The 17,336-nt window shown below is 43.8% G+C and overlaps 1 protein-coding gene across 1 annotated transcript in view; it reads left to right on the plus strand.

Moving 5' to 3' along the window:
• Positions 1-17,336, plus strand: part of LOC138516825 (kyphoscoliosis peptidase-like) — a 263,810-nt gene that overhangs the window by 78,122 nt on the left and 168,352 nt on the right. The window contains exon 4 of the mRNA XM_069632249.1: positions 3,486-3,677. Coding sequence (XP_069488350.1) covers positions 3,486-3,677 — 192 coding nt within the window. The remainder of the gene's footprint in view (positions 1-3,485; positions 3,678-17,336) is intronic.

Genomic DNA, 17,336 nt, shown 5'->3' on the forward strand with positions numbered 1-17,336 from the left:
AATACTCGTTACCATAACCATACAGTACGTATGTATAGTTCTTGTCGATCACAGCGCACAGCTACAGATGTGCAGGTGTTCTCACGTCAGGTATATGTCCTTGCCTTGCCATCAGGGGAGTTGCTAGGTCTGGAAAAGACCCGGGGCTATGCTAATGTCGAAACTGTTGGGACTGGGGGCTAGCTAGACTTTTGGCTGTAGCTCCTGAGATTCTATCCGGGGCTACAACCAAAAGATCAGGGGCTATAGCCCCCTTAGAGTCCCCCTAGCAACGCCCCTGTTTGCCATTACCGATCAGTACATACTGAGATTTGCAGTTGTGCCCTAAATGTAATCCCTGTCTTCCATAAATGAGAGTTCAAGATGAGATAGGCTCTGGGGGTAGAAGACATTGTCTAACATATCCTCTTGTAAAAAAATGAACAATATCCTTATATTCTTTTCTTTTGTGTTGACCACGATAGTGCCTTTTTTGTAAAGCCCATGATGGTGTACATTGTTCCTCTAAAATATATATTTTTGTCTCCCGGCTTGTTCTCAGTTTTGGACTGATGCATAGGGCAATGAGGCAATGCCCGTAGTGCAGGCCCAACAAGCTAGTGGGGACCAGTTTTCTAGTCAACATGGACCCGTTTTTTGGCCAACGTCGGCCAGTTTCATGAGTTAATTCACTCTGCAGCTAGTATTCATTATCTAATGTTATTGAACAACTATGGAATGGGGTGGTAATTCCATGGAGTCATTTGCAAAACATATCACCGAATACCTCCCCCTTGGGTACTACTCAAACAATCTATCACAAAAGCAGCAGATTGTCAATTGCGACCGTGGGCAACGTTTTAATTGGAGCCCCAAAACATTGTATGATCCAGTCCAACCCAGCTGTTCCTCTTGTTTTTTTCTCAGTTTTTAGGAATTACCATTTTTAACCCAAACAAAACGTTAACTTGACTTTGGAATTCAAGAACAAAAAAATAAATATCAAATTTACCAGTCTCAGCTAGTCCACACCCTTTTGGCAAGAGTGAGCCTGGGTCTGAAAGCTTGAGATTCTATCACCAGTCAACAGTCCTTATGCAGACTTCCCTTGAATACTGCATCCCTTTCAAAGTCCTATGTCTGCTTCACTAGGAGCTCTCCAATGAAAGGGGCATTGTGCATCTCTGCCCTTCGTAGACCCTTCGCAGATCCTACTGCCTCAGAAGAAACCTCAAATCTTCGCATTCCTCCCAAGGTGGAGAGGCTCCAGCACAGAGTTGAACCTTTGTGGCCAAGTCTTTCAATGAGCTCCCTAAAACATTGAGATCGAAGCCAAGCTTCCCCAGTTTTTAAAAGACCCACCCTTCCTTAAAATGGCCTTCCTATATCCACCTAGATATCTACACTTCCAACAACTCGCTTGGCTTGCTGCATCTCTGATTACTATGGCCCTCATTACAACACTGGCGGTAACCCATGGCGCTATTAGCAACATGGTTGCTGCCGGTGTTGTAACAAGTCTGCCAATGTTCAATGTGGAATTACCACCCCATTCCAAGGTTGGCGGGGCGGAAATTCCCCATAGGGCTCAATGGGACTGGGGAAGGCGGTAATTACGGTAGCGCAAATTGCGGTACCGTAATTACCTCGAAGGTCCCTTTGCGGGTCCCTACTTTAACGGCTGGTCCAGACCAGCCGTTCAGGACGGGTCCCGCAAAGGGACCTCGTAATTAGGCGCTAAGGGGTTAACGGCGCTGCAGCCTTTTACGGCGCCGTTAACCCCTTAGCGCCAGGGTCGTAATGACCCCCTATCTGTCCCTTTCTATATCCCTTTGATAATGGTCTGATAACTGGGAGGCCTATGGATTTTATCCTTAATTATGTCCTTAACTATGGCCTGTCGGAGTCCCTCAGGGTTCAGCCCTTTTCCTTGTTTTACACTATAATTAGCACTTTATCTTTATTTTATGTTTATTTATTGGTGATTTATATTGCTGTTAATGCTGGCCTCCTCCAGCTTCTATGTGCTTCATCACCTTGTTCTCAAGGCCAACGCAATGTCCTTTTTTAGTTTTAGCAAGTTGTGGCACTAAAGTGCCACCTACAAGCCGAAACTATTACGTTAGAGTGCGGATAGGGAGAAATGGCATATGAGGAGGGACACAAAACTTGTAGGTCTTGTTTGTTTATTTGGTTTACTTTGAAGTAAACAATTAGCCATGTGTCAAATTTAGATAGATTGGGAAGACCAGCCAAGCCTCACATAAAATAGAATTATGAAGATTAGCCATGATTGACATTACATAGAATTGTGAAGATTAGCTGTTTAATCTTGCTGTACTCAGAAGCACACTTTGAAACCCGGCAATTCTTGCTGTGCAGAGACGTGCTAGTGAGAGTAGCCAATGTATCGCACTTAGAGGAATTTGGGGGAATAACTAGAGGAGTAAAGCATGCAGTAGACTGCACTTGGAAGATTTGGAGGGTATCATCGGGTCGCAGCTGGATGACCTATGAGGACATTCCTGAAAGAACTTTGTGAGCAGTCAATGTACTTAACACCCTCCTCCTGCTCCCTTCGAGCATACCTCCCAAGTACTATGCATGCACTATGGCTAGCCAAACTACACACAAACACACACCCAACATAACTAACATTTGCATACAACAAACAATCCTAGACTCTGGGCCTTACCCTTAAAGATACAACAAGCCAATGCGCACAGCCATAACTACCAGGCAACTACACATGCAGCACACAAAACACACACCCAACTTAACAAACACCCACACACAACAAACAATCCAGACACTGGACATTCCTCTTACGGATACAACAAACCAGTGCGCACGATCAGCACTGCCAGCCAAACTACACATACAACACAAACACACACACCCTACAAAAGAAACATTCACACACAAAAAACAGGCTCATGCTTACAGATACAAGTTAGTGCACACAATTAACCATCTGCAAGCCAACACACACAGACGCCAGTTTCACTTGGTTCTGGACCAATCCTATAATTTTACCCTCACTAACCTCCCTCTTTCTTGTAGAGCTCTGCGAGCGCCTCAAGACCACACCATGGCAGTAATGGTGCGAGGTATAAGACAGCATAACATAAGGCAACATAACATGTGTTTTTTTCAGAGTATTTTTTACTGAAAAAACTCATCGAAATTGATTTTTTTTTTATTTTTGAGGGGTGCCACCCAAGCCCCATCCCCTATTGTGTTTTACCTATCCCGACTACCCCCACCCCTTATTTATATTTCTGCGCCCTCCCCGCCCCATATACATTTCGATGAGATTTTTGGTAAAATGTACTCGGAAAAATACCCATCGAAATTTCACCCATCGATGAAAGAACGCTATACCGCCTCTACCAGTTTAGGATGGTGGTCTAGTTGTCATATGTAGGATGACATTATAATGCAGTTGTGCGTGCTCTATGAACCACTTTCAAACACTGTCATTATGTTTCCCTATGATGCCGTAGAGAGATTGAGTTGCCGTGCCAAGAGGTTTCGGGCTACAGCCGAGGAGCTGGATACAGACAAGGTCAGAGTTGCCAACAAAAGAAGTCCGATCACATGTGGAACGCGATTAAGCTGGAAGATGAGTGGTACCTTTTGGATGCATGCTGGGGAGCAGGAACGGTGGACCTCCAGAAAAGACTTTTCGTTCCAAGGTATGGGGCGGGGGGTTATCATGGTCAGCGACACCCTTTTGTTTAAATGCATCCGTTTGTCTTGTCTGTCAGATGTTTTGGTAATGCCTGTACTCTTGTAGGTGACTCACATCTGTCAGCAACACCTGCCGGGTTGTGAACAGTGTTACTTTTAGCCCACACTGGCCAACCATTAAACACTGCTAAACACAAATGAACTAAGGCACAGCTTCACCCAAATGTGCAAGCAAGGACTCATAAGGGAGATTAAACGTGTTAATGAATGCCTAGACTGACCAATAGAATTCCAGTTACTAATTAGGAGGCTGTATGCACCCGATTAGGTTGATAGGAATGTGTGAGGACTCCTACAATACAAACCTGTGATCCAAACAAACTGTTGGCTGCGCTTCCTCACCCACTCTTTTTCCCGCGCGAACCTAAATTGGAAGAGCAAACTCTTTGCCACTTACCTGCTATCCCGCCACCGTCCACACCTCCACCTTCACTGCGCAACTGCCATTGAAATTGAAATGGTTTACCTTACTTATTTTCCTGGCAGTCATCTAATTTGCATATATGTTTGCTTTTCTGGGTGAAATAAATCAGCCATTTGTACAACAAGAAAAGAGAAACCATGAGCACCCTAGTGTCAGATTATAAAAGCTTTGCACTGAGGCAAAAGAATGGAGCAAATGAATTTAGCACTGATTTTCAACATAGATCATTATGAATGGAGCAAACAGATTTATCCCCAGTTTCTGCTATCTAAAATGTTTTCACAAGGGCAAAAAGGAAACATATTTACTATGTTTGATGAGTAACATGAAAATAAAGCAAACATATTACAAACAAATATGATTTATTGTTGCCCCAGTGCAAATGTTTTTACATAATAGGAATGGTGACAAAACCTGTTTGATCCATTCAGTTATCAAAGCATTTGCTGACTTTATAGAACTCGTGCACATGTTTGATACTCTGCCATCTGGTTGTGATGCCATGGTTCCAATTGCAATAATACCTTGAGCAGCCAGTCATAGCAGGTGCTAACAGCCTCCCGGCTTCGTGATGAACTTGCACAACATGTCAATTCCAGCCAGTACGTCCCACCACTCTTGGTATACCTTCCCAAATAGTTTCACATTAAAAACTTTTACATGGGCTTTGTAGTGTACACTTTCAGTTTGAATACGGTAAATACATAGCTGGATATTAACCTTATGTGGATCAAACTGTCCAGCCCTAGACAGCACACAGTGCTTTTCCTGAGAGCTCTTAAGGCATAAAATTCTTGAAAAGATGACTGGACCAATGGTCTTTCAATATGTACGAATGTATGTATGTATATACATATAGCTATATGGGTGGGTACTCCCTAATTTTTTGTTCTCGGGGGTCTAGTCTGTAGGAAGGGATGTTCTAAAGAGAAAAAGTACGAACCAGACTGACTACCCCTCTCGTGGTCCTATGAGAACGCAGGTATAGGTACAATGTGACTGCTTATTTCTTATGCAGACAAAACACCTGATGGGAAAGAAATTATTTGGACTGGATACACTGTTACAAATGCATAAATCACTTTTAATGTTAATTTATAGAAACATCTTAAAAAACATTTTTTGGCTTCTATATGCACCAATCATACCTTTCATTTCACTCATTACGTTTTACAAACACGGGGTTCTACAATTTACATATTCTTCTAACATATTCATTGTTTACAATATGCATGACATAGAAAAAAACCTTAGGTTTTCCTTTGGAGTCGACATATGTTTCGGCCCTTACTAAAGTACCATCGTTGTCTGCGGTGGTCAATAAAACAAATATTGGGCCATCTTCAGGACACTCGTTTTTTCTTAGAAGATTAATTTTGTTCCCCTTTCACATGAAAAATACCAAATCTGTGTTCAGCATATGTTGCTATGGACCATTGAGCTGTGGCTACTGGATGTGTGATATATTCTCCAATGTCTGGAACCGGAGGTCACCTCTGTGTAGCTAAATCTTCAAAAGCTTCTTTTCCCTTTACTGAAACGCCACGTGACCAGCTAACATGAGTTGTAGCTTAGTCCAGCAATGTCATCAGTAATGCTGCCTGTTTAGTCTTTAGCTCGTCCAAAGCTCACCGGGCGTGTCGTCTCCCGTTCGCGCTGCTGCGTGTGATACATATATACATATGTATTGAGTTTTAGAGCAAATCTAGCTGAGAAGCAAAGGAGCACTGTACAGAAATGGGATACAGTAGTAGGGTACAATAATGTAGATACAAGTAGGATGGACTATCAATGATACAGTGAGGCATCTAATTGCAAACCAATGTTCAGAGATTTCCAGCAAACTATGCCCACGGGTGCCGCTTTTCAGTTTGTGACGGGTTGCTGTAAGGCCAGGATGCACGTGGGGTTACCCATTTGAGCCTACGTGAAGCTAGCAAAACTTACAAGGCAGTAGCCACCTGGAACCCATTCTACCAGGAGGTCAACAGATCAAGTACATTCATAGAAATAGCACAAATGACAGAAACACTTATGATATAGCATTTATAACACGCATATGCACATCATAAACGCAGGAAACAGTCTTTCCCCTGTTACACACCCAAAACATGGAATAAACTACTAACATCAGGCAGGCAGTCCTCCCGCCTAGGCTCCAGAAGAAACTCACAACGCTACTCTTCAAACAGCAGCTCCACAAACACTGACCACCTCACTCCATCCCAACTACTCCCTCTGCACTTTTATACATGTTCCCATCTCTTGTACAGTGACACTTTTGTTCTCTAGCACTTTGACACGTTCTCTATGCACTAGATGGAATTACCAGTAAATATCTTAGATCAAATAACTGTACAGACCCAAGGAAGATGGTAAAATACTGCTTTAATCTCAATGAAAGAAAGCAGGGAGAAGTAAGCTATCAAAATATATGGCTGCGTATTCACACCTTATCTTATCTTGTTTGTGCAGAGTTTATATACTTTTACATACGTCACTTATGTCATCCTACATGGCATTTGCAAAACCTATTAACGGGAGGCATTGGATTAGGAGAACATGCCTACTTATAGAATCATACAAGCGTTGAATGTAAAAGTATGTAAAAGTGTGTGGCAGGCTTTATAATTGGTTGGCAACCCTATCCAACCTTGGACTTTCGGCTTGTTTAGCAGCATGCGCGTGTAAATGAAGCCTAGGTGCTCTAGATGCATCAATTTATTCCTTGTTTTCCCAATTAGTCCATTGTATGCAATCGACCTGATCCTTAGCCAAGGCCTTCTGTCTGAAGTTGACTTCGTAGTCTGCTCACTATCCTGGAACATTCAGGGGATTATGAGCAGACCGCTATCTCCATCTGATCTTTTAATGAATAGCCCTTGTTTTTCAACTTCTCAGTCACGTGTTAGGGGACCACAATGTTATCCATTTCAGCCACTTTTACTATTTGATTTTATTAAACATGGTCTCATTACCCTTTCTGGCCTTTAGAGGCTTGCACACTCCGCCTCACATATGCTTTGCCGTTGTGATTGTTCAACACTTGGCACTTACAGATGTCCTTGTCTCTCCTAATCTTAGCAGAAATATGCCTTGTGCACATACCCTGTTCATTCGACTCTGTTCCTTTCACCCATCTCTCAAAATAGCTCCTTGATCCCAGGCCAAGGTACTCCCTTATTCTGCACATGAAAACGGCTTCTTCATCAGCTCTTCAATTTGCAATCCTAGGCTCGTCTTTTGAGGCAGCAGGGCTGATTCTTAACAAAGGCCATCGTCTATTTTCTTGCGATGGCTGTCCTAAACGTTTTGTATATACCTCTTTTCAGCAAGCTACTATGTACTTTTTCTAACTTGCATTATGGCGTATTTACAGTTATTGGTCAGCACGTTACTTCGTCTTCTTATATTCACGATTACCTTGTCTTTAGGTACATGTTTTTCTTAGTGTTTCAGTTATATTGTCAGTTTTAAGTATTTTCAAATAGTTTCGGCATAGTTTCATACAGCTTCCTTATGACAACATTCTGTCGTCATCAGACTTTATTTTAATTTAGAGTTCATCCATATTACTCATAGCTGCATTCTAGCATCTTGGTAGTGGACATCCTTCCTGGTAGCATCCTTCTTCTGCCTCTACGTGAGGGTATATTCTGAATGGCTGCCTGGGTGCATATCGAAATTTCATACACTTGATGCGGTATAGGGACGTTGCATGGATTCTGCTACTCCAATAGGAGAGTGGTAAGGGGGCAGGGCCCAGAGGAGAGGTATCCACCTGCTCCTCTACACTTTGCTTCCTAAACTGGTTTTCACTTTTACACACCTTCTTATATACATTAATCTGGTAATAATAAGATAATGATAACCTCACATTTGCATATGGTGATCATGACAAGTTATGCACGCGTCTAACTGGTTAAATATTTAGTGTTACAATTACCCATTAATATTATGCAATTTACTGACCACAGACATTGTAAGGGCTGAGTCAGCCTGGACAAATGTAAAATCTGTAACTCTGCCCCATCCTTTTCTTCCTACCTTCAGATGATCAGTTGTATGTTTTGTTCATGGGTTATGGCACCTGAATCCTGTATGTAGGTCTGTATGTTTTATGGGGATCCATGTTGCGGATAGAACACTATTCAATTGTCTGATGTATATAGGTTTTTAGTTTTGAGCCATGACGTTCTTGTACACCAGTGAAATGAAGCTGTGTGACACTTTCCGTAAAAGTAAAGGTATTTGTTAATAGCTAAAGTAGTGCAAATAATGGCCCCAGCCCTGCAGCCAGTCCTCAACCCAACATTCAAACTGATTTTCCAGAACACTGGTATCTCATCAATGATGTGCCCACATTCCATATGCCCCTCAACACACTCCATGAGGCTTGCAGTCCTATATATAACACACATCCCTTCCTCGCTCATTATCCCTTAACCTCTTTGGTTCCTTCACTTTCGCCACCCTACCTTGGTTCCACACCTGACCTCCATTTACCCTCAATGCACCTTTCATCACCTTATCCACTTCTACTGGCTCACTGTACAAAAGATCGCCTTTCCGCTTCACCACCCCCTTCTTTATCCTTAACCAATCTCCAACCTGTGTAACTATTGTTTTCCCTGCTTTCCTTTCTTTGGCACACCCCAAAGATTTCTCTTTCTTCCAATCAACTCTTTATCTCACATCTTCCACACCGATTTCAGCCAGTCTTGCTCTCTCCAACCACATAGGGCATACTTTGGTATTTCCTTTCCTCCCCCTCATTATCTCAAACGGGTTCACACCAGTAACTGTATGTGGAGACATTGTGAGAGCACGTATTCTCTCCATCACTGGTTCTTTTCCATTTACCCCACACACACCAGCCAACCTTATTGGTTCCATTATGCTCCTATTTACCCTTTCAACAGCTCTGTCTCTGGATGATATAACACCATCTTTGTATGCACTATTCCACATCTGTTCACATACTCTCTCACAACCCCCACCCACAAACTGGCTCCCATTATCAGTAAGCATACTTCCTGGGTATCCTTCCCTCATAAAAGTTTCCTTCAAAAACTCTGCTACTGTCATCGCACCAGCCTCCTGTAAGGATATTTGGCGTGTTACAGCACAGAGTACAGCACTACTGCACAGGTAGCATTTTTATTTTTGATGCAGCACCACCACATGGGTGTGGTGCATTGCTATATGTGTTGCCAGAGTAACATGGACATATAAGTAAAGACAGGCTATTCAGTCAAAAACGATTTTTACGTATTGGTTATTGCCTTCTCTTCACCATCCCTAAAAATCTGCATCAACAGATCTCTTGCTTGTATCAAACTGTTCTATTACGTTTGCTACACTTGCTATTCCAAGTAATATCTGCCCCTTTCTTCAACAATTTCCTCATCTCACACACTTTACCAGTGAGGTTTTTCACACATTTTGGTAGAATTCAATCATACCTAAGAATGAGCGTCCAACCATCCGGGTAGTGAGAGCGGTGTGACAACAGGGACTGCAACACATGGCTGCCCCTCTCCGGCACTGATGGGCTTGAGCGCGCACCATCCCTCTGAATGCTTGTCCAATCTTGCCAGCAGTTGGTGCAACCGAGGCAAACAGTTTCCAAAGTCACAATATGGCTCAAAGCTGATGCATTTCAGAGTCTTGCTCCATCTTCAGGGCCTGTCATATGAGTCTTGTAGCTTAGGTAGTCCAAACACAGCCTTCAGAAACTCTCCGTTAACAAAAGCAGCTACAGCGTTCTTTCTCAGCCGATGCCGCCAGGAAAGTGTTTGTCTCGAAGAAACCAATTGACGTATTGGTCTATGTTGAATTACAAATCTTGCTTTACACAACTGTGTACATAATTCTATGGATTATAAGCAAATACAGTGAACTATGAGATCAACCTGGGGCGTGGCTAGTAAGCCCTGCGATATGCTGTGTTTCTCGTTGTCTCCCGCGGATCCGTATTCATCCTGGAACGCTCGTGGGAGGAATAAGGCGCTCAGAATTCTTTTTCGGACCCACATGTGCATGAATGGAAGCGGCATGCTGTGCACTGAGCTGTAGCTCAATCCGATGCAACCGAAGCAAGATACAAGCTACATAATCAAGACAGAGTCTCGAGACACAAAGGGAAAGATAGCCATCCTCTGAAGACAAAGGAATCAAGATTCGGCGAACCTGCACCGTAACAGCAGACAATGTGACATTTATAAGGGATTGATCCTAACTGCTGTGACCGTGGAGCCAGATGGCAGATGAGTCGGACCCTGCACTGTGACAATAGAACAGAGAGCGGCTCGATGAGGTTTGAAGACTGCTGATCACGCGCGCACCCATAGGCATAAGAGCCAGTAGAGGACACGTAATGAGCCGGGATTACAGTGAGCGTAGCAGAAGGCAGCTCTTCTTTGCCTGAAGATCGCATTAGAAAGTAAGCAGCCGTGATAAGAGCTACTGTAGCAATCTGAAATGAACACTGCGTGAAAACAAAGAAGCCCGGCGCTCATGGAGACCCGGGCAGCACTGAAACACACGACAAGCTGGCAAGTGGTGTCTCGGAAGCGGCGACTGCAGCAGTAGAGCTATCAGCATAGAAGTGAAAGTCCTCCTTGTTCGGCGCGCTGAATCACAATATGGTAATGGGCCCTGGGTGATTAACCTGACCGCGGGCACGGCAGCAACATTATTCGGTTTCCCAAGCACAGGGATTCCCGCGTTGGGACAACATATAAAGGCCCAGCAACTGGTGGGACAATATGTCCAGGTTCGGAGCAGCCCCCTAAAAGACGGAATCAGAGGGATAGAAGTTGAGTTCCCGAAATGCACCATTCTACGTTAAATACACGGGAACATCAAATATACGGAGGCCAGGTTTTACTGTGCAGGAAGCCCACAACCCAGATTGCGTTCCCTGAGTGCCCCGAAAGCACCAGAAAATGAGAGAGTTGTCTCTGGGCGAAACGAAATAAGCAACAAACAAGGTTGGACAGACCGCGGCCCATCTATTACTTGGTCGGTCAGCCCGAAGTGAGCCCGCCGGCACAATAACTGATCAGAAAAGGACAGACATTTGAGATATTCCGGTGCTGGTTCTAATGCAGCACTGATAGTACGGCGATTGCAGGAGTGGCTGTGGGTGAGCCGGAGCCGCAAAAGAAGGCGCTAGACCGGGGAAGCGGAGCACAACAGCACCCTGGATGTGGGTGGAAACGTGTAGGACGCTTGGAAAACTGACTAGCCAGATGAGACAAAGTAAAGCATCAATGGGGGCGGACAATAGCCACTAACAAGATGAGAGGGTCGTAACCTGCAGCTGTGGCACTAGAAGTGGATGGAGGAATTAAGTGACGGAACTCGACACACTTTTGCTACACTGTTACAGCCACAAACCCTACCGAAGAGTAGGAACTGAAGCAGATGAGAGTGTCACGCGGAACCGTGTCAAGGCGGAACGGCACACACGACGAAAGGTACCCTGCCTGTACCGAGAATGACCACTAAACTGATAAAAGGGAAGGGAAAGCAGTCCACGATGGAGGAGTTTGCTAAATGCCCACAAACAGCAGAAGTGGTGCGAATTAAGGGACAAAGCGCACAAAGTGAGACAGTCCTGATGAGGAACAATCAGAAGATCCTGGAAGCAATAACACACTTGAAGACATCAGGGGAGGATAAGCTAGATGCTGCAGTGGCCGACCCAAAGGCATCACTGGAGTTTAAGATCGATGCGGTGTTAAGTATTTCAATCAGGCGATACATCCTGGTCACAGACTAGTATGCAGCGCGCAGCTTAAATGCTTATTTTATCATGTCTATAGGTTCAATATTCTGAGTGATATACCACTCATATCACACCCCTTCTCAAAATACCCCAGGTCACAGTGGACCAGGAATCAGGCTGGCTGGTAAAGGTAATATTTATTTATTTATTTATTTATTTATTTATTTACAATTCAAATCAAACGTATACTTTTGAATAGGGAGCAGCAATCACCAATGTGGTGACAATAATAGATAAGAAGGTATGTAAGGCAGTTACTTTCACTTTTAGCAACACAGAATATAAAACATCAGAGAAAAGAACACTTGGCTTGTTTGAATAGATAGCACTTAGGTTAGGATTCCCCCTGCAATATTCCTCAACCCACCAATAAGCAATTCTGAATAGATATAAGGAAGCAGCAGGTATTCAGGAATAAAGAACAGTAAACAGAATTTAAATATCATCTTCCCTCCCCAAACAAGAGAGAAAAACAATGAAAAGTGTACAAAAATCCTTAATTCAGTATAGATTTCTATGGGAGCAACATTGGAGAGATGCTAACAAACACAAGCTATAGTTTGAGCAAAAGTAAACACTTTGAATTTTAATGGAAGTTTGGAAATAATTTAAATTGAAAATCACACGTGTAAAACTTTGCAGAAATGCGGATTCCCGCCTAAATTTAAACAAAGATTTTTAAGAAAAACGGGTGAAAAATACTAATTTGGAGTTTTTAGGTTGGGCGGTAGCTATGGATCATAGGTATACTCCAGAGTTGAAATTAAGTCTCTAGCTATTAAATTGAGTTAGTTATGCAATGTTGAATGAGAGGCGTTTTTGAAAAATAAAGGCACGAAAAAGAACACAGAAATCAATTTTTACAAGGATAGTTATGCTCTCCACTAGAGCATTCAGGCTAGGTTACCAGATTGAAACACAGTAAGCTCTAGAGTTGATCCGCGGAACCAACCACAGCACCTCTGTGTCCACCCTCGTGTACTCAGTCCGATTACCCGAAAGAGGATTGAGGGATTAGGATTTCACAAGACACAATTACTTAAAGAATTTAACACTAGCGCAAGGAATCAAAGGCAGGGTGGCAATAAGGATTATGACAATGTTACAAGTTCTGAAGTTGAGGATTGGATGGTTTAGAGATTGGGATAGGACAAGACAAGGCAAGGTATGCTATGATGTTCTGTGCGTCCTATTAATACTTACAGTCCACTTTAATTTAGGATTTTGGACCATCAAGGGTTCTGGTCATCACACGGATCGGGTCTAACCAAGGACAGCAGAGCACATCGGGCGGGATAGGGTCAGCTGGGCAAATCTGGTCACTGGACGGCACTGGACTGCACCTCTGGTTACTGGCGACTGGAGATCAGTGGGATGGTGAGTTTGCAACAGGCATGCATTTAGTAGTAGCAAGCCAGACTGGATAAAAATGCTTCCCTTGGGTTTTTGGGATTTGTTTAGAATTTGAGGCCTAGCTGAAAATCGTTCAGCAATGCATAGACCTTGGCTTTGCAATGAAATCAGGAACAAAGATGAAGAAATCAGGAAGAGGACGCTACGCAGAAATCAGGAAGAAGTCAGGAATCAGTGTCCGTGTGTGTTATGAGGTTCCCTTATTTATCATGCCAAATGACATCACTAAAGTAGATGGCAGGGGCAAGCCTACTGTCCACACCCCTAATGCTAGGATTGGGCAAAAGCACAATCTCTGCCTTGCTTTTTGCTGATTGGATGACAGAAAAGGATGTCATGTTTATGGGGTTATTTTTACAATGCCTGGAACCTCCAATAGCTATTGGGACCAAAAATGTAACTTTTTTCCATAAATACATCTTTATACATTTAGAACCTCTCAGAAAATCAGATACACAGGTTACATATTTTGTGTGTTACATTTCAATCCAAATCCCAAATCTGTGGGACCTGGTTTAGTCTTTCTGCGACATTCTGGCAATTTTAACCATGAAAGATTTGGCCTAACATTGCCCAATTTTGTACATAGATGTGCAATTACCCCTAAAATATGTCTATGAAATGTTATATTCACCACATTAATACTTTTCACTCAATTGGTAATTCTTTATAACTTCTGTCCCTTATGCATTACTGAGTCCTACCAAGTCTTCAAATGAACAGCATAAAATTAGATTTAAAACTACCCACTTTCAGATTTGTCCTCATTCCTGTGGCAAAGTTAAATGTCTTGAAAGTTCAGTTGCAAAATAGGCCTTTTAAACACCAAATGTCCCTTGTCAGGTTTTTTTTCTTTTTTCCAAGTGTAAGCAAATGTCCAATCCTTTGAAGTAGAATGAGGGGCCTCTCCCTTGTGATTGAAGCTTCCTGCCCCTCCCACTGGAAGGGTTGTGTTGTAGCCTGCTATTGTCTTAGCCTGGGGCAAAGATGAATGTCTAACATGACTTGTAAAGCCACATTGTCCTGGGTATTCAAAGCCTCCAACCTAGCAATTAGCCTTTCCTGTGCCAGCAGTTTGAGGTGTTACCCTTTCTCAGGGCTTGCACTGGCAGAGCAGGTTTTTTTTATATAGTTTACCAACTCAGACTGGGTTGAGCTTTCAGTTTCACCTTTTAAATCTTTACTTTAAACCTATGGAATTAAAACAGTTTATAGGTGGATTTTTAATAGTAGCAAATCATTTTACATTCTTAAATAATCAAGCCTTTATACACTAATATACTTTAAAAATAGGCGATTTAGCTCTTCATTCAGGAAAAAGCTAATTAAACTTATTTCTTTAAATTCTGTTTTCATCTGCAGCAAATACACATTTTAGTCAGCTCTAGTCCTTCCCTTGAGTGCTGGAATTGTTTGTAGCATGGATAACTGTATCAAGCATTTTTTTAGAGGCTTTCTCTGGACAGCTGATTCTGTAGATACTGTTGCAAAGAAATAGCCGCGTTTCCCGTGGAAAATGAAAAACAAAACCTCGGGTTGGTTTTTTCAAAGATACATTGGCCTGGAGCTGTCACTCAAATGAGGCCCAGTTCCTCAGAGCCACAATGAATGTTCCTGGGCATTGCAGGTCCTTTATAATCACAGTGGTTTCTGAGAAAATGATGCATTTAGCGCCAAGCAGCACTTTTTACCAGTTGGAAAGTGTCATTTTAAAGGAGGCATTTTTGGGTTTTTCAACACAAGGATGCTGCTACATTCACTTTGCTCCATGTAAAATGTTGCAGAGCCCACTGGCATAATCCTGCAGTGAGGACTCTGTTTCCATCCCACTTGAAATGTGTGTGGCAGGGGGTGTGCAGCCATTTTCTGGTTGTGACGCAAACGCAATTTTAAAGATCTTGGCATGCACACGCTGTTTCTTTCACCATTGCAGTAAATTGATGTAGTGAGGCCCATCTGAGTGGGTCAAAATATCCCACAGCGGTGCAAGTGGATGACAATCTGCTGCGGCAAGATGTGAGAGTGCTAGCGGATCGCACTAGCGGACTGGAAGAAGAGGCGAAAGCCAACACGGCTATGCGCACAACGAATGCCAAGGAAGTACACGCACTACGACAGCAGGTGCGTAACCTGGAGAACCGGGCGGAGGAAGCAGAAGGACAGGCGCGCAGGAACAATATACGAATCGTGGGGCTCCCAGAGGGTGCAGAAGGATCAGACCTGACTAACTATGTTGAGAATATGCTGCTGCAGGAAATTAAAGGAGGAGCGCTCACCCAAGGGTTCGCAGTGGAGAGAGCACACAGAGCACAAGTGCGGAAACTGCCACCAGGAGCCCCCCAAGGCCGAAAATCATCAGAATATTGAATTGCAGGGACAGGGAGAAGATTCTGGAGCACTTCCGAAAAGGGGGAACAATACAGAGAGCATCTGCATCCATTACAGCTTACCCAGACTACATCTTGCAGGTAAAGAGGCAGCGACTGCACTACGGGGCAATCAAGAGGAGACTACGCGAAGCGAGTTGCAAATACATGTTGATGTACCCAGCGAAACTGAAGATGTTTCAGAAGGTCAGGGCCCTATGTTTTGAGACTCCGGAGAATGCAGCGGATTGGTTGGATGCACAGAACTGCCTGGCGGGAGCGGATGACCAGACGGAGAGTGGGACAAATAAGTGAACCTGCGGTTGCTGGGATTGGGTGGGCATGGGAAAAGTTGACTTTGGGACTGGAATATAGTGCAACGCAGCAAAAAAGAGATGGCTGAGTGGTAAAATGTGAGCTTTAAGCAGGAGATATAGGGGCTGCACTAAAGCGGCAGTACCGAGAAACACGCTATCTTACCCATAGATAGACAGTTTAGTTGGGATACTATTAGATCAGTATCCCCCTGCAGTGCGCTGAGTATCAGTAACACCGAGAAAGAGCTAGATGCAGCATAGCCTGAGATCCAGGGATGGAGCTGGGCGACAAATGGGGTTGTTGGGGAAGGGAGTTGGGATGGGAGTTGAAACTGTCTGAGTTGGGGAGCGGGTGGGAAGCAGGGAAGTTTGAGGAAGTGGGGAGAGGTGAGTCAGGGGGGGGTTGGAGAGGGAGTTGGGATAGTCCAAAGGGGGGAGCGCAAGGGGGCTGGTGGAGCTGGGGAGAGGGGGAGGGAGGGAGTGTGAGCCTGCACCTATAAATCACTGCATGTGGAGCAGAAGATAAGGGGGGACAGGGGCCGAACGGGGTATGGATGAGATGGGGGACATTAAGATAGCGACTTGGAATGTCAGGGGGCTCAATAATTATTTGAAGAGGAATAAGGTCTTGAGGTATCTGAAGAGACAGAGAATTGATATTGCTTTATTACAGGAGACTCACCTGACAAAAGAAAAACAGGAGGTGGTGGGGCGGAAATGGAAAGGGACTACTATAGGAGCAACATATTCGGCATACGCCAGAGGGGTAATTACGTGGTTAGCACTGCATGTCCCTTTTAAGCTGTTACAGTCTACCATAGAGCCAGACGGGAGGATGGTGCTAATAAGAGGACTAGTCGAAAATGGGGAGGTAAGCATTATTAACACGTATGCCCCGAACCAAGATGCTACCGGCTATTTCAGAACTCTACACCGCAAGATCAACCCATATATTGGGGGGGGAGTTATATGGGGAGGGGACTTTAATTGTACGCTAGATCCCAGGATGGACAGATCAGATGAGAAGTTGGATAAGCCCACCCCGGTAGTGAAGGCTCTGAAGGCATCCCTAAATGATTTTTGACTAGTGGATGTATGGAGAATGCACCACCCACAAGATAGGCAATATTCTCACTACTCAGCCCCACAAAATCTACACACACGGTTAGACTATATATTTGCTGCACCAGAGCTGACAGGGGAACTAGTGCAGTCGGAATCCAAAGCGAGAGTCCTTTCAGACTACTCCCCATTGATCATAGCATGGCAGTACTCACCGCCCAGAACTC

Source organism: Ambystoma mexicanum, chromosome 6q (genome assembly GCF_040938575.1).
Source record: "Ambystoma mexicanum isolate Mex_15411 chromosome 6q, UKY_AmexF1_1, whole genome shotgun sequence".
Classification (NCBI taxonomy): Eukaryota; Metazoa; Chordata; class Amphibia; order Caudata; family Ambystomatidae; genus Ambystoma; species Ambystoma mexicanum.